At 36.0% G+C, this 24,062-nt stretch overlaps 1 protein-coding gene across 4 annotated transcripts in view; it reads left to right on the top strand.

Annotated features, from left to right (window-relative positions):
• Agmo (alkylglycerol monooxygenase) overlaps positions 1-22,258 on the top strand; it is a 273,840-nt gene extending 251,582 nt beyond the window's left edge. For 2 of the 4 annotated variants that reach the window (XM_087911831.1, XM_087911830.1), the window contains 2 exons: positions 15,504-15,568; positions 21,555-22,258. In XM_087911831.1, coding sequence (XP_087767957.1) covers positions 15,504-15,568; positions 21,555-21,600 — 111 coding nt within the window. In that variant the 3' untranslated portion in view covers positions 21,601-22,258. The remainder of the gene's footprint in view (positions 1-15,503; positions 15,569-21,554) is intronic. The other 2 variants (XR_015004483.2, XM_048415673.3) reach the window with 1 other exon arrangement.
• Positions 22,259-24,062: the final 1,804 nt, after the last annotated feature.

The raw sequence follows: 24,062 nt of genomic DNA, 5'->3' as shown, positions 1-24,062 counted from the left end.
CTTTTGCTCTACTACATGATATTTTTTCATAGATATATAGGATAGAGGTTGTTGTGTCTTCTTATTTCTGTTGAACTTATGGTGAAATTTTGATGGGTTATTTCTCATGCATATACTATTCTTCACAGGAGGATTTTCAAAGTGAGTTATATCTATGGTGATCAATATCCAGAAATGTCTCCCCTAAAACTGCACGAAGATTAATATTCCAACATTATTTAATGTGCCAACAGGTGCCAGCATGATTTGTTGTGGGTCAGTGAACAATTTGATGTTCTCTAACACTAATATAATAAAATGAAGGTCATATTCTGAAACAATATTTTTTTCTCAAATGTCAACTCTCTGCCTAGACAGAAGTTCTGACTTCATAGTCTGATTCTTTTAAAATTTATATAGATCATAAGCCAAGTCATGGGGTTAGAACATCAAAAATTTCTTGCAAATGGGCATGTAGAGAATTGTAGTTGCTGTACTTGGTTCATCACCTTAGAATCCCTGTAACCTAAAGGCAAACCAGTTTCCTTACTATGGATCATCTCCACATATCTAGTGTAAATTTAGAGATGGATCCACCCTGATAATATTTAAAGTAAAAGGCATGTTAGGAGGCAACATGAAGGAGTAACATGGACCTGAAAGTTCTGCTTTTCACATTTCATCCAGTCCAGGTTTGATAAGACATTAGCTAATCTGCCAGTCCTCTCTATTAACTTTGCCTGCTTACCACATTGAAGAAAAAAAAATCTTTAAAGATCAAAATGCCTTTCTTGTACCTATGTGAGAACCCTCCTTTAAAAAAGTTATATTTTTGCAGAGATAAAGTATTTCAGACTAATATGATGGTGTCACCAACGTTACAACTAGATTAAAGTTTTATATGATAGCTGTCTGCTAGATATTGCATATTAATATTACATCGAACAGCAATAATGGTTAAATTAGAAATAACAGTATTATGACATTGAATTACCCTACAAGTTATATGCACTGTGGAAAACTGAATTTCAGCATTTGCCTTAAATTGTCTTTTGGGTACTTATTTAAAATTTATGTAGTTTTAAATTTATGCAGTTACTAGACTCCAGTTATCCCTTATCAGTGCTCAAATGATCATGAAGTGGTATTTGAATTAAATATAAAATTAAATAAAATATAATTCTTGATTCCTGAGTAATCATTAAATGCCTTGCACACATGGTAATGCAACTGTATGTGCAAGTATGTTATAGTTTAGAGATTATATGCAATGTTTACATATTATATATAATGAAGGTGTTTGATCAGTATTAAAGTACTCACATATAATTATGTTTCTGTAAGCATGTAAGAGAAATGTGGCTATGTTTCCATGAACATATAAGATAAAATTCATTTTATTTATAAATACAATATTATAGAGTAAATTTCTGACTACTCATAAACTCTCATGTTCAGAAATACTTTAGACAGACATATACATGCTTAAATAAAAATGAAGTTGCTATCTACATCTCTGAGTTCTGACGATTCGACTACCTAGGACCAAAATATTCAGAAAATCTTTGCATCTACTCTGTACATAGGCATGCATTTTTCTCATCATACTTCCCTGAACAATAATGTGTAACAACTATAATTATGCTTTGTACAACATTGCTTATATCAATGATCCGGAGTTGAATTCAATTGCTAGAAAGTATGAGTGAATTGTATGAAAATATCATCCCTTCTATGTCATGGACATGGGTGTCATAAACTCTGATATCCACGGGCATTCTTATAGCCAATCCAGCAGAGATTCTGAAAAAGGACTTTTACATGTAAAAAGGATTATTTTGTTTCTCTTTAGGTTTGCTTGTCGTAAAGATATTGAGAATAGATAATTTCTTTATCATATTAAAGATCACCACAGTGTTGATCAGACCGTGATTATCCTTATTTGTAAAATTAATAATTAAGGCTATATTTCAGGTGTCTGTAAGCCAGTTAAAATGATACCAGTTCCTGAGTAACCACAAAATTCTATTTCCCTAGATATCCATAAGCTTATCATACAGTTTCTAAAAGGTATTACCATAGAACATGGTCTAAGAAAGAACACTCTTCTTTCTAATGAGTTTTGATAGAGAGATCAAAAAGTAGTTGAGTGACCAATATAAACCTTGAATAGTCTTTTTCTTCCACGGACAGTATTTCAGATATAAATATTACAAAGGAAAATTAAGAACATAAGATGGAATTTAGCACTCCTAATCAATCAACTAATTATAAGATAATTATACAAGTCTTTGCTTTTCTTTAATATAAAATTTATAATAACTTGAAAGTGAAAATGTCATTAAATACCATATTGAGAATAGGACAAGAATCCTATCAAATTAGTTTAACAACATGCTGACATTAATCTCGCAACACCTGCTAGACAATAAACCCCACAAAAGAGGTAAACAGTTTCTTCTGTTGGGTTTCCCTCTAGGAACGGAAAATGCTGAAGTTTACTTTAATGGGTGGAATGCTAAACATTCAATTGCACAATAGCTTTGCAACAAAAGCTTTCATATGCTCACTTTCTTTTTATGATGGATTTTCCAACTTACCTTTATTGTGCCTACAAGCAAAGGCCAGGGAGCTGATTGAAAACTACAGACAGGAAGGATGAAAACATCTAATTTGAGTGCTATGAAATCAACACGATACTAGATTTCGTTTTGGTGGTGGGGCTTTATGTAGCCACTATTGTATTCTCTCTTGGCAAGGAAAATCAAAATTTTGGATAAAAAACAAGAAGGGGTTTTGAGTTAAGCCATGTCCCTTTCTCTCCAGCCCTGTGGTTATGAGTAGGCACAGTTGTTATTTCACGAAGGCACCTCTACAGCAGTCAGTATTATCAGCCAGATTTTTGTTTTGATAGATGACTTACAAGAACTCAGTTCTGGCTCACACAATTGAGAATTAGACTTTACTGCCAGGGGACTGGAATAGATTCATGGAAATCACCCTCTAAATCTGATCTGACACACATGTCCTCAATATCCAGAAGCCAAATAGGACCCAAATGATTCTTCTGCATTTTTTATTGCAGAAGCAATAAAATGGTACCGAGGAAGCATACAGATTGTGAGGAACGATGTTTATATGGTTTGCATCCCTCTTCTAATTTAGGCGTGTCAACAACATCCTAGTTATCATTCCAATGCTGTTTCTGTTTATTTTGCTTGAGATGAGGTCTTGTTATGTAGCCCAGGGTGACCTCTAACTTATGACCCTCTCGGTGAGGCTTTCTTAGTGTGTGGTTTGGCATGTCTCAAATTTGTTTTGTTCTAGTTGCTCATTCATATTGAATGTCTTTATGGTTTTCACTCTGTTATAATGCAATCGCAAACTACAGCATTATTATGGTACATATCTCTTGATACCCAAATTAAACTTACTGAGGATGTAGATACTGAAATTATATCTGACGATATTATTACTACATAGTCATTTGTAGCCTTGTGTTTTTTAAAACTTATTTGTAATTAAAAGTAATTTTTAATTTGGCCCAATTTTATATGGAAATAATTTGAAAATCCAATCAAAATAAGATATCTCCAACTGACATTTATTGGTATTGTTCCCTTTAATATGCATTAGATGGCTAATCTATTAAATATTTTAATTGAAGATAGCATTAATGTGATATATTCCATCCCTTCCGATAGATCAATAAGTTAACGCAAAGGCCATTAAAGAGAAGATGTTAAGTAGATGAAATAACAGAAATAAGATTCTAAAATTCTGGAAATGTAGATAGGCAGAGATCCAATGCATAAAGGAACGGAGAGGGTAAGATGTTTCCTGACGTGGACAACCCTGAGGACCACATAGGCAGACAGTTGTCCTAAAGACAGTGAGTGAGAGGGCAGCAGAACTGTGTGTTCTGAGCATTGTACACAGGAAAGATCTGTTTTGTAGTCAAGAAATAGCCAAAATGCTATCTGGTTTCTTTCTAAAGACAGTAGTGGATTATCAAGGCACCATGGGAACAGCTTCTTGTGGATACCCCCAAACAGACTCTTTTTCTCTACCTCTAAAAAGTCTCCAAATGCAATACTCTCTGTCACCACAAGCCATGCTACTGCAGTTCTGACTACTGGCATGATCGCCTCACCAGACTGTGTCCTAGACAGATTTTCTTGCTGTTGCCTGTCTCTGTTCTACACTGTATATAATCCAATGCTATCAAGTCACGATGAAAACTGATCCATGGCTCACCCTGGCACTCGGGATTCTCGAGATAAAGCTCTAAATCTCTTAGTTTCCTTTCCAAATCATTTCTCTCTCTGTCTCTTTCTCCCTCTATGTCCCTCCCTGGGTTATTGTCATCAAACTCAAATCTCTCTCTCTCTCTCTCTCTCTCTCTCTCTCTCTCTCTCTGTGTGTGTGTGTGTGTGTGTGTGTCTCATTCACTCCCTTTGTTTTAGCTGTTCCACATATCAGCTCATGTGATGTGTGGGACTATGGAATTCAATATGAGTTGTTCCACATATTACTTTATGCAATTGTGCAATCACTCATTCATAAGTTCTTAATTGAGCCATGACTGTTTGCTTTCCAAGCTTGCATTTGTTCTCACACTTTTCACAATTCTTTAGACTGCTGGGTCTTCCCTACAATACCAGCACACTGCGCTGCAATTGTTCCACAGTCTGTGTCCCTGATTCTTACTTAAATCACGTATCAGTGGAAATGCCCTGATTGATGGCTCTGGTTTCATAAGCAGCTAATGAGTCTATGTTTTAGTTAACACCTCTATGCTAATATATGTAGAAAACCTGTAAAAGTGTTTTCTGTAAATTTGATCCATAAACTAAATGAAGCTATGATGTCTTGTTCCTGGATGATTTCCCTCCTCCTCAATTCATCTCGCCTACTTTCAGCCTTTCAATGACAATCTCCCTCATGATCATCCAAGGAGTTCCATGATATTCAGACTTGCATAAAACAGTCCCATGAAGTGGGGGCATTTGAGTCCTTTTCATTCTCAGAGATGCTGAGAGTGTGCTTGCTTTGTTGTGATGTGACTGAGTATGGACTCCATGTACAACTTGTGTGAGTTCGTTTCCCTTTATTCACTGTCAGTTCAGATGAGCTTGTGGTCTGCAGGAGCATCATCAGCTGAAGACCTCTAGCCTCCCTCCCACGTTCCCTCCCTTCCTCCTTTCATCTTTCTTTTCTAAATGAAAAGGAATATTAATCTATAAGCTTTTTAATACAGAAAGATAAAGAGAAACACCCAGGATTAAAAATAATAAAATTTAGGCGATGTCAACTATTTTATTAATTATTGTTATTTCTGTGTATATGTTTGCCTGTATATGTGAATACCACATGTTTGCATGTGCTCCATAAGAGGTGTCAGATTTCCTTGAGCTGGAGGTACTTGTGAGCCACCCAACTTGGCTGCTAGGAACAAAACTGAAGTCTTCTGCTAAGGCAATACCCCTGAGCTGTCTCTCCAGCCACAAGAATCAGTGGTTTGTTAAGGGTTTTCCAAAGAAATCCATTCTCTATTCTCAAGCTCATTCTTTTCCTTCCTTGGGTGGAACAGAAGTGAATCATAGAGACCAGCCACTCAAAGATCAAGTGAAAGACTAGACACCAGAAATAACCACTTGGCTTCCAAACTAGCAGAAAAAATGTTTAAAATACACAGAAACACACAAGTCGCAGTCAATATACTACTTATATGTCCCATACATGATAAGATTCTTCCAGGTGTTATATTAAATACACTGCATTATATTCTGCTTTTTAAAAAAACAAATAACATTGTATTTTCATTCAACTTTGTTCTTGAAATTTATCCATATTAGAATATGTAGCATCATTGTCCTCTAGAACATATATGTAATAAATAATATATATTATAATAAATAGATATTATATAGAATATAGTTATCTATTATATAATATTTTGTGTATGCATAAATAATGAGATAAATGTTCCTGTTGGTTGACAGATTCAAGTGCAACAATTCCTTTATGTATCCCATTATTCATTTTCAATGGCATATAATATCCAGTGACAATATTTCAGGTTTCAAGCTATGAAGTTTTTTTCTTTAAGTAAGTCTATGCCACTGCATAGGTGCATATGTATAAATGTATGTATATATGCACACATACATATATACATACACACATTTATATCCATATATGTTGTAGAAGGATACTTGTTTGTTCCTGGTTGCTCAGACCCAAAATAGCCACACAGAAACTATATTATTTGCAGTACTGTTTGACCAATAGCTTAAGCTTATTCATGGCTAATGCATGTCCTAAACTAACCCATCTCCATTAATCTGTATATCACCAAGTGGCTGTGGGTTACCAGCATGGCATGTCAATCTCTGGCGGCTCCATGGCTTCTCTTGACTCCGCCTTCTTTCTCACAGCATTCAGTTTATGTTTCCCTGCCCAACTCTAATCTATCCTACCACAGGCCAAGGAAGATTCTTTATTCATTAACCCATCTTATTCACAGCATACACAGGGGAATCCCACATCACATATACATATACAAAACCTCATAAACGTCTCTTGATAGGATTGAAAAAATTTAGAGTTCCTGAGAATCTCTTTTTAATAGATAGCTAACCTAATTTTCTTATATTGCAATTGCTGTTTGGTTTGATATCATTTTAATATCCTTTCTTTGTAATTTTTAGTGTTAAACATTAGTAGTACTTACTTTTTATTCCGTGTTCTTATTGTGTTTCATAAAGTGCATTCAATATGGCTGTATATGTGTGTGAGTAGGTGCATATGTGTGTCCTTTACTTTTGTTTTCCTCTTTAGGAAATCATGATTTCAGTTTTTTGTTTATTCTTAAAATTTTAGTGTTTATGCATTTATTAATGTTTTAAATTTAAATCCTTCATCTCCAATATTATTCTCATTTGTAATTCTTCCTAGGTTTTTAATTTTATGTATATATGCTTGTGTGCATATAGTTGTGTTTATGAGTCTACTGCATGTATGTGCGGATATAATATATAGGTGCGTGCATCTGTGTGCATACATGGAAGCAAGAAGAGACATCAGATGGTCTACTTCATCGCTCTTTTCTCTCTTTGAGGCAAAGTCTCACCCTGAGCCCAAGGCTCACTCATGCTCACCTAGGTGGAAGCCTGCTAGACTCAGGAACCCTCCTGTCTCCACTCCAAGCCAATTTGCTGTTTCAGGCATATGTGGTGTAGAGGCTTGTCATGTGGATGCTTGTATTAGATCTCAAAATTTTTATGATTGTACAGCAAGTGCAGTTAATCTCTGTGCCGTCTTCATTCCCAATCCTGCCTGACTTCTTAACATTTTATGGATTATTATAAATTTGATTGATTGATTTTATTTATCATTCACTTGACTGACAGACTTCTTTATTCATATCATGTAGTTTTGTGTCTTTTTTTTTACCTACTTATCTACTTTGTTTGTTTTTTTACGTACTGAAATTACTTCCACCTTATTCTTTCTGAAATATAGTCCCTTTCTTTGCCTTTCCACAATGTGAATACTGAACTGATTTTATGACTGTCCGGCAATGTTCTTAGTTAACCCTCAATTTTTAATCTGCAGGTTAGATGATTTTGTGTTTTATGCTGACATTTAAAGTTTAAAGATATTTGTTAACATTTGAAGATAGTTCACCATAATTTGATCAACAATAAATCCTCATTACTTTTTAATATTTACAATGAGATTAAATATATTGCTATGTCCTTCGTGATGTCCTCTCTGTCTGTCTGTCTGTCTGTCTGTCTCTCTGAATATGTGTCCCTCTGTGTCTGTGTCCATGTCTATGTGTGTATGTGTGTGCACACACATGTACCAAATTTCATGACCATGATCCAGATATTGCATGTTTTATTGTGTGTCCATCCTTGGTTGAGATTGTTACATTCCTGGGTTTTTCATTTGCCCATGAAGGTATCTCTGTGAAATTTACCTTTCATCCCTCTGGATCCCCATCAACCTCATGGAAGAATTCAGTTTATATTAATTTGGTCATGTTGAATATACTAGGAGAAAAAGTTCTCAGTTTTCATAGAATTTCACTGTCAATAGCTCGGAGCCAACTAAACATTTCTTTAGTCCTTCTGTGGGCCAGTGGTGCTGTTCCTGGGACCCTTTTGAGGGTTGAACCACTTGCAGGCTCATGTCCAGCTGCAGTTCTCTCACAGATGCAAAGCTGCATGTAACTCAGTCGCAACATCCAAACTCCATTCCTTCTCTTCCTTGAATTGCACACAGAGCCTGGCATTTACTTGTTCTTAGGGGGTTAGCTACACACTAGGCTTCCCAGAGGTGTTCGTGGTCCACATTATAGGAGGAAAGTTCCTTACATCCCTCTTCTAGATCACTTTACAGTAAGTCTTACTCTGTTTGCTAAGGGGAACTATGTGTGTCACACAGGTAAAACATTGTTAAAGGCATGACAACTACATAAACGTGCATACACAATGATTTCTCTGTCTTTTTACCATTAAGGTCTCAGTGTGTCCCTTTTCTTTAGCCATCCTCAAATTTATAATCTCACCTCTCTTTTCTAAGTGCCCCCCCCAGGCTTGTCACTTTGGTGTGTACATATCTAGGAATAGAATGCTTAGTCAACTGAAATGTTTTCATCTCCTAGTTCTCATCCTTTCAGTTCTTACTTGAAATACGAACCCTTTAATGCCTTATATTTTATATTAGAAAATAAAATTAAACTGATTTATCTATCACATTATTCAACCCACTATGCTGTTTGACCAAACACAATTTTTACTTTTATATATAATCTTATGGCATCTACATTTTGTAGTGATACTTGAATATTAGTTTTCCAAAATCCCCAAGCATTTATTTTATGGTTCAGTCACACCTTCCCTGCTGCCCTGAAACTTGCTGATTTTTTTTCTTGCTTTAGACCTACAGGTATATGAAACTTTTGTTGACATTGTGATATTAGGACAGGAAATACCAACTACAGAGTCTGCACTCCAGAACAATGGATTAAACTACTAAAATAAAAAAAATAAATATTTTAAAAATTGCACACTGAGTACCTTCATGTTTTTGTTGGGCTCAATTCTCCACTCTCTGGCTACATATAAGCTGTGGTTTGGACATACCTGATGAGGCTTTTTACATGATTGTTTAATTGCCTGTAAGATGTTTCTCCCTCTGCACACAGCTAACAATCTACCATTTCTCACATTCTTAAATTTTACTAATATTAAATATTAGTGTCCAGTCAGAAGGCCAGGCTGTTCTTGAGCATAAACACGTCAGTCAGCTGTTGTGGAGTGAACACCAAGGCCTCTTAGCTTTTATTATTCATCAATACTATGTTATTATGTGTCTATTTTACCAAAAGAGGAAGAAAAGTATTCTGCAGACTCCTGGCATTGAGAAAGTGTTGTTTCCTAACGCCCATTTGAAAATTCCCCCAGGAAGCCAGGCAACCCCTTCCTGGGCCTTAACCAAGATGGATTTAAACCCAAGTCATGAATTCTTTCTGATTGCTGTTTGGCCTGAAGGTTTGCTGGAAGCAGCAACGTCCTAGTTCGACTGTTTTCCAGCTTTTAGATACACTAGAGTACGACAGTATTATGTGTTGACCCTGATTTATGTTGAAAACCCAGGAATATTTTTTCCAGAAGAAGTGCTGTGTGTATGTGAGAGCCTTTGAGGCCTGGCTTCTCAGGGAGCTGACTGACTCACGAGTGCAGGCTGCTTCTTCTTTCAGATCCTTGACTCGCGAGGAAGAATCTGTAAATATCCAGTGGTATTCGGTGAAATAAATACCATAAAACAGCGAGGGCTTGTTTAGGACATAACACCATGATGTAATATGTCAATGCTCAATTACGCATTTGTATGCACCTTAAAAAATGTCTCAAGAGAAAAACTGATTGTCATAATACTGTGTTTCAATTAAGCCCACATCCTCGGCATTCCGAGTTCCAAATTCCTAAAACCCTCAAGTTAATGCTTTCCATGTTGTGGGGTTAATTTACATAAAGATCTGGCGCTCCTGCTGCATGGCTTCTACGTCTGGTAGCTTTGATATTCTCCGTAGTGCTACACACAAGTATTATAAACTCCTTTTCCCAAGGAGCAGCTCTGATTATCAGCAGCATTAGTCTCACAGAGTGACCGCTAACCACACTGTATCCCAACATTGCCCCGGCCTCCTTCTTCCTGAACTTCATCTTGCAATCCCCATGAAACACATCCGTTCCAACTGTATGTGTTTTGAAAATTAAATGTACTATTATCATGCCGACTGACCTGGCCACCAAAGCCATGTGGGAGAATTCCAGTCGGCAACCCAAGCTGTGCAGAGATTTCAGCACATTTGGGAACTTGTAACTTCCATGGCCGAAGCAAATGAAAAAAATGAAAAGGAATAAGGGAAAGGAAAAACGAGAAAGATAAAGATTTGTGAATGTGGGTTCATTTTTCAGTTTTGAGCATAGATTATTCCTTGATTTCATCATGCTAAAATTTCATCAATATTCATCCATGTGAAATCATCTGGGGTCAAATAGTCTTCTTGTTCCAGAATTCTGTGAAGTTTCTCTAGGGTTTTTGATTCTTAACAGGGAGAACTGGCGAAGTAAGAATTCTGTGGTGGACTGATTCACTGCTGAGGATCATAACTGGGTAAAGAAAAAGGGTTCAAATATAATTGGTCAAATATAATGTAGCAGGAAGTCTTGATATATCACACTTATTGGGATCTAATTTATATTGAATGTATTTGTTTGAAGGTTTGCCATGAATCTTTGGCTTCCATTGAGTCTTATAGTATAGTTTCTGTTAAAGATGTACCTTGAAATAGCAACAGATAAAAAGTCAAGGGCAGTTAAATTAACATCCTCAAAAAGTTTGTGTGTGTATGTGTCTAAGTTTGTGTGTGCATGTGTCTAAGTTTGTGTGTGCATGTACTAAGTCGAGCTAAATATTTGTCTATGCAGATTAGGGGAGTGACCTTGCTGTGCAGTTGAGGTACTCTCACAATCTGAAAATTATTTTTAAGGTAGACCCCACTTAGCTGACCTTTGCATTAACTATAGGAAGCATCTCATCAGCCTGCTAGAGTTTGTTGTGAATATTTCTTTCTCTGGTGTTCTGCAACTTCCCTCCTACAGGTGGAATCTGTTCAGATTGACAGATTTTTACACAGCATCTTTCCCTTGCCTCTTCCTTCAGTCTCTCACAGTGTTTCTCCACTGGTGTATAAAAGGAAGTTAGTGTAGGGGGATTGTATCCACAAAACCATTTGTGTTATATCAGGGCCATCGCAAGGATTTTTAGGTAATTTTACCACTGGACACTTTCTGTTCCACATGCTAGTGTCATAAGCTGAGCAGAAAGATCCCATGAACTCGTCTTTGTTCCAAGATCATTGGCATGGCTCCAGTATCTGGATGATGTACCACCATTACCATCTCTCAACATCTTTAGATACATCCACGGCTAGAGAGGTATTTTCTGAAAACTCATATTGGTCTAAAGTATAATTTAGCTTGCAGCAAATGGTTCATAAGTTTTTCATCAATCTTCAAAATATCATAATTTATTTTGGAAATCCTAAGAACTCTGTCTCCCTCCCGCCCACCTCTCATCTCCACTTCTATCTCTCTCCTCCAAATTTTGTATTTCTACAGAAACGAAAAGAAGCAACAATAATAGATGTTGGACTGCAGCAGAAACTAAGTGATGTTTTGCATGTACATCATCATTTTGTGACATGACCAAGAATATTTATTGTATTTTTGAATTATATGCACAAACAAATGATTTTCTTTTGAAAGCCCATAGTCTTTATCCCAGTAATCACTGCAGTTCTCTGTGTTTTCCCATCACTGTACCTCTGCAGAATCTTCACAAAAATCACTTTCGTTGCTGATGCATTATCTGCCATCATTTTTACAATAACTGCCACATTATTCTTTGAAGATGATCTTATTGCGGCCTGGCTTTGTTAAATTTCAGAAAACTGAACGCCAGAGACCACTATGTCTGTAGAGACTACAAGCATTGTCATCAAAGACATAAGAACTTAAAACTACCCATTTTCTCTTCTCTAGTCTCTCTTCATTCTCCAAAATGTGTGAAGAATGTTTTTTATAGTGCATTTTTCATGACTTTTTCTCTGTTCATTCACCAACATTGGGGCATACCTATTTCTCTGCACTTTTATTCTTGAAAATGTAATTGTTTCTGAGGATGATCCTGGGAACGTTTTAACATTATTGTCCTGTGTTGGCAAATGCTTTCTCTCTTTTTGAGAAAATAGACTGATTTAGTTATTTTGTAACAAAAACTAATGACTCAGATATCAGGACTCTCAGGCAGGGGTTTTCTAGAACCCAACATTTCGGAGCTTTTAAGCCTTTTTCATACTTCTGACTTTTTGTTTTCAAAGACTATGGACAAGAAGAGTCATTTAGAAAAAGAAATTGATATTAAAATTTCCAATTATGCTTTCTTTATTCAAAAATAAGTTTTTACAGATGTTATTTCCTAGTTATTCACAGGCTTGCTGTCTCTTGTAGACAATGTTGTAGAGATGAGGTAAGCGCTTTCTTCATGCCAGCTTTCCTCCCAGCCGTCACCCGTCTTTGCCTTCGGGTCTGGCTCCTTTCTTTCATAGTTATATTGTCAGCTTTCTATTCTAAAAATTTATTATTATAATATGCTTGCTTTTCTCATGATTACCTCAATTTTGCTTACTGATTTTTATTACAATTGCCAATGAATATTTCAAGAAACACTTCTACTGTTGAATTACCTAATCACTGTAGGTTGTCTGATGTAGATAGTCCATTGTGTTACTCAAGATCCTCTCGGAAAATACCTGAAATGTGTTACCCTGAAGTCTATATACACCCATACATATTGGCAATCAATTTTTGGATTCCACACCTTTCCTTCGCCTCATAAAACTGAAGAAAATATTCTTTAGCTATATATTTGCTCTCATAGCTAATTTGTTCTTATTGATACTGTCACCAGAACAGAGGAGATTTGTGCCTTAGTGCAGACTAATACCTTGTTAAGAGCTTCAAAAGCTAGAATATGCACTTTGGAAGTCTGAAGTTCCCATGCTGGTGTGGGAAATCCTTCTATATATATGTTGTTTTATTGGTTAATGAATAAAGAGGTTGTTTTTGGCCAATGGCTTAGCAGAATATAGCCAGGCTGGATAGATATACAGAGAGAGTAGGCAGAGTCAGTGAGATGTCATGTATCCCAGCCAGAGACAGACGCCTGATAGAACTTTACCCAGTAAGCCACAGTCATGTGGCAATACACAGATTAATAATAATGGGTTAATTTAGGATATAAGAGTAAGAAAGAAATATGCTTAAGATATTGGTCAAACAGTATTACAAATAATATAGTTTCTGTGTGAGTATTTCGTGGTCTGGGCAGCCAGGAAAGAACAAGCAGCAGCCTCTGCCTTCACTGTGCAATCAGGACCAACATTGCCAAAGCTATTGGAAGCAGCTGGGTGCCTATTGGCCTGCCTCTCATTTACCAGAACTGTTGCCAGAACAGGTAGTCCAAACAGAAACTAAAGGCTAGTTCAGGCGTCTGGGGTGTCTCTCAGAAAAACAGCTGTGGCTTCCTTAGGAAGTTTTCATTATTAGCCGTCAGCCACAGTTCTGTATACCCTTGGGTCCAGTCCTGGCATAACTGGCCTAGTCGGATGCACTTTATGACTGCGGACATTCACAGAAATCCATTTGAGCAGTCCCGTCACTGGTAGAACTCTAAGAACTCCCTCAAGCTGTGAGCCATATGTGACTTGCTATTAGTTGGCTTTCTATCTGTCTATTCCGGAGACTTCCGTTTACTGAGGCTCTAGTCATCCCTATGACGCAAGCAAAAACAATGTGTAAGATTCTTTTTAAAAAACGCACTCAAGATAGATTGTCAGATTTTTAACACTAGCTACCACTCTTATTTCTGTAAACATAACATGTTTTCCTGAAAAAAATTGAACATATGAGACTTTTTGTATTTATTTCTTAAGTAGTATACAAATATAGAGAAATTTTTCGTGAGACACAAAGTGTCCCGATAAGCACGCTGTGTATCATTCTGCATCTGTAAGCCCATGTTTTTGCAGATGTGAATATTGGACAAAAGCTGAAATTTTGGGGCCACATCAGGTGCTCTAGTTTCTTGTCCCTGGATGCACTAAAAATCCATTTGCTGTATTAGATTCTAGGAGATAAGATTGGTGAGAGGGATTGCTGGCCACTCGTTCATCACAGAAATGGAATTTTGCTAGAAGATTGTGATTTTCCTTTATAAATTTTACAAAACGCAGCTCTGTTTGAGAGTACAAATGTCATCATTTCACTTTTTGGAAATAAATGAGAAAGATAAGGCACATTCAATCTTAGATTAGTTGTCATGCATGTCATTAGAGATAATTCTTAAGGATGCTGAAGGACTAAGATCCAGCAACATTTTGCTCAGAGGATATTAGTTTCATACTGGATACAAGGCAAGGCATTTTGTGCCAATGGAAGTCAAAGAGGATTTATTTCTAATTGTAAGCAAAGCATTTGTGGAGACATAGAGCAAGACAAAAGAAATTTGAGCAACTATCAAACATAGCAGATGGGTGCAGGAGCTCCTTTGCATTTATGGGGGCTTCAGTTTGATACCCACCACTATAAAGATCTTTAATAAAAATAAAAAAATGGGAATTTTAGTATTGAACTTTTGAGTTGACTAAACTGTCAAAAAAGAGCTCAGTTATAATTTGCTCCCTTTCAGGGCATAACATCAGGGTATTTAGGAGTTTACCCATCAGTAACTTTAAATGCATATGAAAGGTTCAGCCCAAGTAAAACTAAGTAGTGTCCATCAAGCCCCTTTCATTCCTTGTGCTCTGATTTTATTCCAACTTCTTTAAAGGCTGAAACAAGTTGACCCTGCTTAGGAATTTGTCGCTGTTTTGTTTCCTTCTCACATGGATTTAAAAAAAAAATGTGTTGCCTCATGATTACCACTATAGAGAACCCCACAAAAAGACCATCTCTCTTACTACATTCTCCAGTCTTGTGACTGCATGCTCTTTAATTTCTTTCAATTTCAAACTTAAAGAATAAACATCTAACCAGAAAAAGGAAAGAGAAACAAAAAGTCAGAAGGAAGCTTGGATAGTAAGAATATACCAATGGTTTAGACATCTATAGAAAAAAAAGTCTATATTGGAGCAGCACCATCGCCTATAAAGAAGGAAAGAATTCAACCATTAATCAAAAGCAATCTGTAAATTGTGTGGGCAGATTACTATACTCTGAATACAACGTTTGGTAATGTTGGTATTCCTAAAAATGTTGTGTATCAAAAAAGACAATTAATTTATACTTTTAATTCAATGAAGAAAACTCCACAGATGTTTTTGAGAAATGTAACATGTATTTTCATTTTATGTTAATTATGGTTTATACAATTCCAACCAGATGTGTTTGCATGCGTGGCAGCTAATTCAGGCCAACTGTCTTCAAACATATTCTCTGAAATGGAGGTAGGTTTCACAGACCTCTCAGTCATCCCTAATCTTATCAAGAATATTTGTAGTTCTCAAGTGTTTGTGTGAGAATTCAAATGTGTTGTGGGTGGACAGCAGTTTACGAATAGTCTAGAAAGAGATGCACATATACTGAGAAGGGAATAAATTATTGTACACGATAAGAGATCATCAGATATACTGAAGAATTTATTGATACGGATGGTATGACATTTGTGTCAGTTCGTGTTCAACTTTCGGTTTTCTTTACCCAAACTCAGTATGAAATAGCAAAATATCTGAGTTTTCACTTAAAGAACGTTGACTTCCAATGCTTTAAAACATCATGCCAAATGTATAATTTATTTAATTTGAACATGGATGTTTAGTGTATTTTCTTACTTAAAACTAATGTAAGTAGAAACAATAAGACTGAGATATATTCTTTCCAGACAGTTCTCGTTTACACATATGCATAAACTCCTTGCTTTTTCAAAGCTAAGAATTTATAAATTTTAACACATAGTAAAAAGGTTCATTTTTAAAGTAACTAGTAGTAAATTGTCATAAGATGTCATATTAAATATAGTTATGATTATCTTTTAAAAGTATTTTTTGGAAACACACACACATGGACACTCACACAGTCCTGAAAGCTGGTCAGTAATGCTGTAGATTTTGGAAAGAGTCTGTCTACCTTTTCTTTACCTTCTGCATGAGTCAATAGTTTGGCCATCTGTAAAAAACACTACCGACCAAGACAAAACCTGTGACTTCCTTTGGAGTAGATGTTTGTGAAGTGGGATCTTGGTAAGTCCAGGAAGAGAGTATCTGTCACTCGCTAATCACTTTGTATGTTTTCATTTTTACAGACCTCTACTGTCCACTCCTATTCTTTCTTTCTTTCTTTTTCTTGTGTTATTTTTGTTGTTGTTGGTGGTGGTGGTAGTGTTTTTTGAGACAGGGTTTCTCTGTGTAGCTTTGGAGCCTGTCATGGCAAAAGTTCTTGTAGATCAGACTGGCCTCAAACTCACAGAGATTAGCCTGCCTCTGCCTCCCAAGTGCTGGGATTAAAGGTGTGCACCACCACTGCCCGGCTCACTCTTGTTCTTTCTGTGTGTGTCTTTGTCCTGTGCATTAATAAGAAATAGTGAGGTTTTGTAGCAATTCAAGTTCAATGATTTTTTTGAGTCCTTACCTCTACAGCTCTCAAAAGCCATTTCTAAAAAACAGAATGCATAGTGTTCGATGTGTTAGCTTAATTTCCTCCAGATAGTATGAAATAATTTTGATACTTTTCATGCTTTCATTAAAGCAGATCTTGCTTATAATTGTTGGCATTCCTTACAATAGCCAGTTACCTGCTCTTTTTCAACCTTCATTGACACTGGAGAAATAATCTTTTTAACTTTGTGGATGCTTTTTATTTTATGTGTATGAGTATTTTGCCTACAAAATACATGAGTATTTTGCAAATATATGCACCACTTGTGTGCTCAGTGCCTGTGAAAATCAGAAGAGGGCACTGATTCCTCTAGAATCAGAGTTAATAGTTGCTGTGAGTCACCATATGGATCCTGGAAACTAAACCCCAGGTCATCTGTGTGACAGCCATTGCTCTTAACTGCTGAGCCATTACTTCAACCTAGAGAACAATATTTATTTATTTATTTGTATAGCTTTACTTCTTTATGCCTTAAATTTATACCTATTACTACTTGGATGGGAAAGGAAGAGATTTTACATGAAAACCCCACCTTCTGTTTAGGGCTATTGTATGAGGTGTCAGAACCAAAAATGAGGATATGTGCTTATTATAAATCCTAGGAAATTATCATAGAAATCTACATTTTTCTGTGAGTCTACACAATTGCATAAAAATTTTATTAAATAAAGTAAAATTCACAAATTGGTATTTCATATTACCATAATTGAGATTCTTTCCTTGGTCAGGTTGAATAAATGGTCCTCCCTATGAAAAATAACAAATTTGATATGCTCAACTGCTTTTAGGGCTACATAAAGCATCGTCTGGCTTTTATAAGTAGGCAGAAAATTAAATGTGATATAGTTCAAAAAGTGTTTTGATTTCAATATCATTGAAAATAAACTGAGACTCAAAAGCCAACCAAACCAAAAAGTCTAGTATCCCATGGACATGCTTTCTCTTGTGAATAAGTCAAGTAATTTTAAAGCATGTGTTTCACCTGCAAATTGATACCCAAGTTAAGAGCTATGAAGTCTTTTTAACCCTTTCACGAGAGCTGTGGTGCTGCTCACTAGCGGTAATTGCAGTGGTCCACCGTTCAATGAGATGTCCGCTTCTTTTGGTCATAACGTCTGTTTGAATGGCTGTAGTCATGTACTCAACCAGAGGAGGTGGATATACACAGAGGTATTTAAGAGGTCAACTCACGCGGCTTGTGATTTGGGGATTTGCAGCTGTAGAGCATGCCATTTGCGCGAAATTACCCCTGCTTTTGTGCTTCTCCTTCCAGTAAGTTAGAATCCTAGTTTGCTCATATCTGTGCCGTTTTCCACAAGGACTCTGAAATAGACTTAACTGGGTGGGTGCAATAGTTCCCACTGGGGTCTAATAGGGATTAGGTACTCAGATTAGCCACCTGCCACATGAAGAGCTTTCTAGAATGAGGTGGAAGAAACATAGAGAGCATCTGTATGGGCCAAAGTTCAGGCATCATAATTGAAGTCCCTGGGAAGTCAGGGAAATAGCCTGAAGACAAGGACCACTAATGATGTGTTAGCACAGGGAGGGCTTGACACCAAGAATGAACTTCCTCTGTTTCATATTTTGCATCCAGCTGTTAAAACCATGGGACTTGGCCAGACCGATGATAAAATGAGGGTGCACTGGGTTTGTATAGATCTGGAAACATATCTAAAGATTACAGAAACATATAAAAATAAATGCACAGAAAAGCTATAATATTCCTTTAACTGTCACTATGCTTATGCAGGAATACAGCTTCCTCTATTTCATTTGATTGAGAAATATGTTAAAGACCTATTGTCAATTGGAAAACATTCAATTTCAATAACTATGAAAAGACAAAATAACTTAATGAAAAATCAAACAAAATTGAAAAAGAAGTTTGACAGAATTTATATCAATAAACACTTATATGAATTTCTTGCCAAATAATTTCCATATTAAATTATATATATAACATAATTAAATTTGTTATATGTTATATATGGCAATATAATATACCCATATATATATGTTCATAATATTAAAAACTAATTTGTTTTCTTCTACTTTAATATTTCTAACAGAGAAATGTCAACCAGAGTTTCAGAAGGATATAGTCATTTACATCATTTCTGTGACCCTTTGTGGATACATATTTCATTATGTTTAAAAACTCTAATTTTCATCCTTAAAACACTGACTGTGAAATATCTTAAAAGCCTAGCTGTTATTGGCTTTAAAACCTGCAAATCCAGATTGTTACTCTAAAAAAACATTCAATATCTCTGGATGTGATATCATCTCATTCAGCTGTCGTTCATAGTTGTATGCCCAGTGGTACGACCTGGGGGCCACTGCAAATGCAAAACCCAGTCCCAGCTATGGATACTCTTGAGACTAATTAGTAATCATATATTGATACATCTTGAGCTCCTACTGCTTCACCCACAAGGTATATATTAATCCTCCAAGTCTTGGAGGAATCAAACAACATAGTCTAGTAAAGACACGAAGAGCTTTCCTGGCCCAAGCATCTCTCTACAGCACATGAGGAAGATCTGACTGAGACACCAGAGAGCTGCTGCCTGTGTGTCTCTTCAGAGGGTTAGGTAGTCTATAGATATCCAGACATAAAAACAGAACAAAGTGAACCCTGCTCCTCTGCAGGGAGTTGACTGCATGTGAGGTGGGTAGGAGAGAGGAGATGCTCAGACTTTGGCAGGAAGGAAGTCCATGTGACAAAAAAGGGTCAGCTTTCAAAGATGGAAAGGCCCACATGGTGGGTTAAGATCAAAGACATACACTGTGATTTTTTTTTATAGTGCCTCTTGTTTCACTGAAGAACTTTTAGTATTACTGAGAAGCTTACATAGAAGTACTTTTAGTATTGCTGAGAAGTTAGATGTGTATGTGTAGTCTAAAGGGAACCATTCATGCTTGTGGATTAAGGAAATAACTGAATTATGACACATTAGATTTTACTTTGTGATTTTGAGGTTTCATGGAAATCACTCACCACAGTCTTCCTCCATGCAAAATCCCTGTGATCCTAGACATCAGACATTCAAACTTAATAAAATCCTGTATTGCCATATCTATTTCAGTTTCTACTCCTATATACTAGTTGTTTGATGAAGACACTGAATCGAGATCAAATATTTACCAAGATTATAGACTTCATCTCTGACCCTTTTGGAAAGTTGTATTCTCAGCTAACCTGTCCACATTAACTCATCTTGGAGACAAAAGGAACTCCGTCTTCAAGTATGGTAGTGTTTACAAGTTCTCTTCCAGTGCTGGTGTTATTTTACCTGGCAGCACCATGAGAAATCTCATGAGGTCATTTCTCTTGAGTTACAGTCAAAAGAAACAAATTGAAAGCCAGCCATTAAATACATTGTGTTTGACTTTGGAGGCAACTCCAATATGTTAATATTATTCTTGCCTTCTGCTTTAATATAAGTACCAATTTTTATTTTCATTTTTTTTCTTTTGTGGGTTTGATAGGCTGAAAGGAATGCATAGAGTCCGGGGAACAAACCTACATGACTAGCCAACATTCATGCTAATGATCATCTATTAACAGCCAGGAGATTTAAATGAAGTTGAACGATGCATAACATCTAAGCACGAACATTGAGCAAAATTCATTTTGGTTAATTTTTATTGTTATTGACATTGTTTTATTTTTCTGATCCTGATTTAAAAAAAGGTATTTGGGGTAATTTAATGACTGATCTCAGTTGATGACCTTGGGTTCACCTCAGTACCTCATACCAGCATATTCTGATAATACGAATTATTGCTTAAGCATTTTTCCATTGTATATTTTAATGCATCCTTCAGAAATAGTAAATGTCTTCCTGAGAAGTAAGTTGTAGTATTGTAGTTTGGATAGAAAGTTTTCACAGTTCATACATACATATAGAGAGACATGATATAGGGAGGAGAGTCATATAGTTATTACAGTTAGTCTGGCCATTTCACCTTCATCCGATACTCACCATTACTCTAGAACTTTCCTAGGTTGGAGATCAGGAATGCAGCCCTGTGGCTAACCAGAGCACAAGGGAAGCATTAATGTAGGAGAAATCTGAAAGCTCAAAGCCCACAACCTGTGCAGAGACTATTGCATGATGGGATATGGTATTTAGATTATGCAGAACAGAAAGGTTACAACCATTATTCTTACTGGAAATGACTGTGTGCTTCTTACTTCTAAATTCATGACATATATATATATATATTTCGATTTTAAAGAAAATTTTGTAGCTATATTTTTATACACCGTGAGAGATCAAAAGATGGAGAAAGCAAGTTAGCCAGAGTTGTGTGGATTTTATTCCTATTGGATGAAATGCATAGTTGGATAGATTGTATCACCTCAGTGGACAAGGATTTTTCCACAGTGCTTTCATTTCTCCTATTCCTAAGTCTCCTTAAATTACAGAAGCAATGGCATCATTTAGCATAGAACGGACAGCCTTTGGTTGCCGTACATATAGAAGAAGCTTGTTCTATTCTGTTGAGTATCTAGTTAATTTGGCCTCTGTGTTTTTAAATAACCCAAATCAGTAAATGAAAGAGCAACAAAAAAAGAGGAAAAATAAACTTCTTTTTCTCATTTTTATTTTCTCATAGCATGCCTTATGTTAAGTTGACTAAATCCTATCATTAGAAAACTTGCTAAAATTTGTTTAGTAAATCTCACTGTGTGAAATTATAGGTATTTTTTTTCCAGAAAAATAATTTAACTCAGTGGAATGAATGTTTTGTTGTTTTTCCCTTCAGATTTTCTTTTCGGTTTGTATTGCTTTCTGGGGAGTCAGAAGCATGAGACAACTTACCGCAGGATCTCGGAAGCAGCCCTAGCACACAGGTCCCTCCGTCCTTCAGGTTGTCCATGGCATGTACTGCCACATAAAGACTGTGGTCTTGCATACTGCCTACAGGAACTACTTAGTTGATGGAAATGAAAGTACGTATTTACCCATGTTTTCACACTTGTTTAATTTTGAAATTAAAGTGATTTATAGTATTTCCGCTTACTAAACGTCAAATTCTTTTATATACACCGAGGCTGTATTCAGTTTTCTTTCTGTAGCAATGACATGGAAAGAAAATGTTGGGCTTTAAACACTTAAGACGTTGAAAATTACCTTTGTCTTTCTTGGGGTGACACTGTTTCTTAAATGTTTGCTGAAACTATACTTAAATATATCTCTGTAGTCCTTAAAATGTGTTGGAGGCTGCATGAGCTGACATTTGCCTTTGCAAACAATTCATTTGTATTGCCACATTACTTAAAAATACATCAATGTGATTAAAATGTAATAATTGGAAAGAATTAGTTTCTTTGACATGCTAGTTTATAATACATCCTTCTAAAATGTTGAGTCAACTTGTTTCAACAGCTTGAAGAGTACATTATATGTCATGCTATTTCAAATTGACAGAAAAATGTTAATAAAATTGTCTGAACAGAAGTGACATAAGCGGTGTGTGTGTTGCTTATTGAAATATGAAGTCTGTTGTGTGTTTCATTTGGAAAGAACTGACAAAGATAAGAACTGAGTCCAGAAAGGATTGAATAAAAATCTTTAAAAAATAAAAACCTGTTCCCTTCCTCCAATATTTATCCGACAATTTTAACAGTCCAGATCAAAAGTGCTCACCTACATTGATGACTTCTGTTACTATCTACTGTCATGCATCACTGAATTAAGAAGACTAACTAGAGTTGTTTAGACCCACTTTTAAGTATGTTACTTAAGATTTGAATAAAAAAGAAACTACTGGGAGCTGTGAGAGAGCCAGGCTGCAGGAGTCTGTGGGCACTCATGAAGCAGAGCAGAAGCACATTTACTTTTCAAGCTGGAACAGCAGAAGAAAATTAACTTTGCATGATGAAAATATTAATAATTATATCTCAAGCGTCAGAAGTGGGTTTGGCTTTGCTTCATTCAGTTTTCATAGTTCTTAATTAAATCCAGGATTTGAGCAAATTCTGAGGTCAATAACAAATATTAAATCCTACTTTGGTGCCTCGTTAACAGGCATTGCTGGACTTCCGAGGTGTAGACCCACCTTGCAGGAGAGAGCCCTCTGCTGGTTTGAAACTGTTAATGTATAATTAAAATTCTTGAGACCTGTATTCTCCCAAAATTCTATGCTACAAATGACATCATCATTCATTAATTGAAAGAAGGGAGAATTTTTATGTATTCTAAAATGTTTATTTAGCATAACGGAATAGTTCTATGATGGGGGTATACTTGAATATATATGAATATACAGGGGTAGTTTAAAATGAGTTTAATCATGAAAATAATTGAAGTGCACTTCAGGTTTTTTTTTGAATAAACTCAAATGTATTTCTTTTCTCTTGACTACCTTAAAATTTTCACTATGACTTAGTTAATTTTCTTTTAGAAATGCAGGTATTTTCAAGTTACAAATTTCCAAGCCTTTGAATATGGATGTAGTTCTCAGGGAATATGCCTAGGGCCTCTGTGCATGGGATAGGGCATTTTTTTTCACCTTCAACCTTGCTAATTTTCCAGCCCTATTTTCTCTGGCGAGCACTAATGCATGATGGCAGACCATGCCACTCTTAGTAATATCATAAATTGATCTTGAATGATTCCATGTAATTTATGCTGGCTCTCGACTGGAAGAACTTTAATTGTCCCTACTTTTCTCCCTCCAGAGAATAGCTCTAAAAATAAGGCTCACCAACTACACATTTTTGATGGAGAAGTGCACAGTGTCTTTGCAATAAAGACAAGGACACTCAGTCCTGCTTATCTACCAGAACGACCAAAATTTGTTTATAGGGCGGCACTCTATCAGCAATTTTTAAAGGAACCTCTAAGTTATTGCAGAAACAGGTATTACAAAACCATTTTGCAGAACTCTGAGGGGCCTAAATCACTTACTCAAGGCCACCATAGGATATTTTTGGTGATCATTTTTTTTTAATTCTCTGAATTATAGCACTGAAGATTGTGACACTTTTCCATTTCCTGCTATAAGGTATCCGAATTAAAACTTAAGAATTACAGAATCAGAAGTTCATGTACAGAGGATGCCATTATCTTCAATGTGATGCTTCTATTTACATAAAAAGACAAGATTTTAGTGAGAATTTTTCTGTGGTGATGGTTTAGAAGGTGCAGGAGTCCTGGGCTTTTAAAACTTGTAAGACTGGTGTCCTAATGAGTTTTTTATGCTCAAATAAACACCATAATCAAAAGTATTTTGGGGAGAAAATGGTTTGTTTCAGCTTATGCTTCCAGG

This window comes from Myodes glareolus, chromosome 11, assembly GCF_982192425.1.
Source record: "Myodes glareolus chromosome 11, mMyoGla1.1, whole genome shotgun sequence".
Classification (NCBI taxonomy): Eukaryota; Metazoa; Chordata; class Mammalia; order Rodentia; family Cricetidae; genus Myodes; species Myodes glareolus.
The sequence above is the reverse complement of the archived record's forward strand: the minus strand, read 5'-3'. Positions and strand labels throughout refer to the sequence as shown.